The sequence below is a fragment of the Bison bison genome, unplaced genomic scaffold (assembly GCF_000754665.1).
Source record: "Bison bison bison isolate TAMUID 2011002044 unplaced genomic scaffold, Bison_UMD1.0 scf7180017864254, whole genome shotgun sequence".
Lineage (NCBI taxonomy): Eukaryota > Metazoa > Chordata > Mammalia > Artiodactyla > Bovidae > Bison > Bison bison.
This window is the reverse complement of record NW_011494826.1, coordinates 1691030-1691679: the sequence shown is the minus strand read 5'-3', so window position 1 is coordinate 1691679 and position 650 is coordinate 1691030. Positions and strand designations below refer to the sequence as shown.

The 650-nt window shown below is 70.2% G+C and overlaps 1 protein-coding gene across 1 annotated transcript in view; it reads right to left on the bottom strand.

Annotated features, from left to right (window-relative positions):
- The window catches only part of TMEM30B (transmembrane protein 30B), a gene marked incomplete at its 5' end in the record, with an annotated part of 3430 nt that extends 2782 nt beyond the window's left edge, over positions 1–648 (bottom strand). The window contains one exon of the mRNA XM_010847762.1: positions 2–648. Coding sequence (XP_010846064.1) covers positions 2–648 — 647 coding nt within the window. The remainder of the gene's footprint in view (position 1) is intronic.
- Positions 649–650: the final 2 nt, after the last annotated feature.

Here is a 650-nt window from a genome sequence, read left to right as displayed (position 1 = left end):
CAGCGCCGGCCTGCCGTTCACCAGCGGCGGGTTGCGGAACTTGACGTGGTAATCGGTCCACCAGGCGATGCCGGTGCGGTCGAGCGGCACCTCGACGTAGGGCCCGTTGGGCTGGCGCTGGTGCCACAGCGAGAAGGAGTCGTTGAAGAGGCTGTTGGCGATGGCGCCGCAGGGCGCGATGGGCAGGCCGGCCGCGCCGTACTGGTAGGGGGCCACGTCGTTGACCGGGTGGCGCAGCGAGCTCGGCAGCCCGCTCAGCTGCGAGTCGTCGCGGGACACGCCGTAGCGCCGGTTGTTCTGGTAGAAGTTCGTCAGCTCGTAGTAGAGGTACACCGGGCCCTGGAAGAGCTCCGGCAGCGAGAAGTACCAGGCGCACGAGCAGGGGGGCGGCGGCGCGCGGCCCTGGCCGGCCATGGCGCACACCGAGCAGTTGCCGGTACCCGAGTCGCCGGTGTAGTCATACGCGAGCTCCTTGATGCCATTGGAGGAGTAGTAGAGGCCCAGGCCCAGCCCTATGAAGGCCAGGCCGGCGCAGAAGAAGAGCGGCAGCGTGATGCTGGCCGACAGCAGCGGGTGCCAGGCGGGGAGGCGCTGCTGCGTGAACGCGGTGTTGTCGGGCTGGTGGGCGCCCCGGGCGGTGGCGCTCCAGG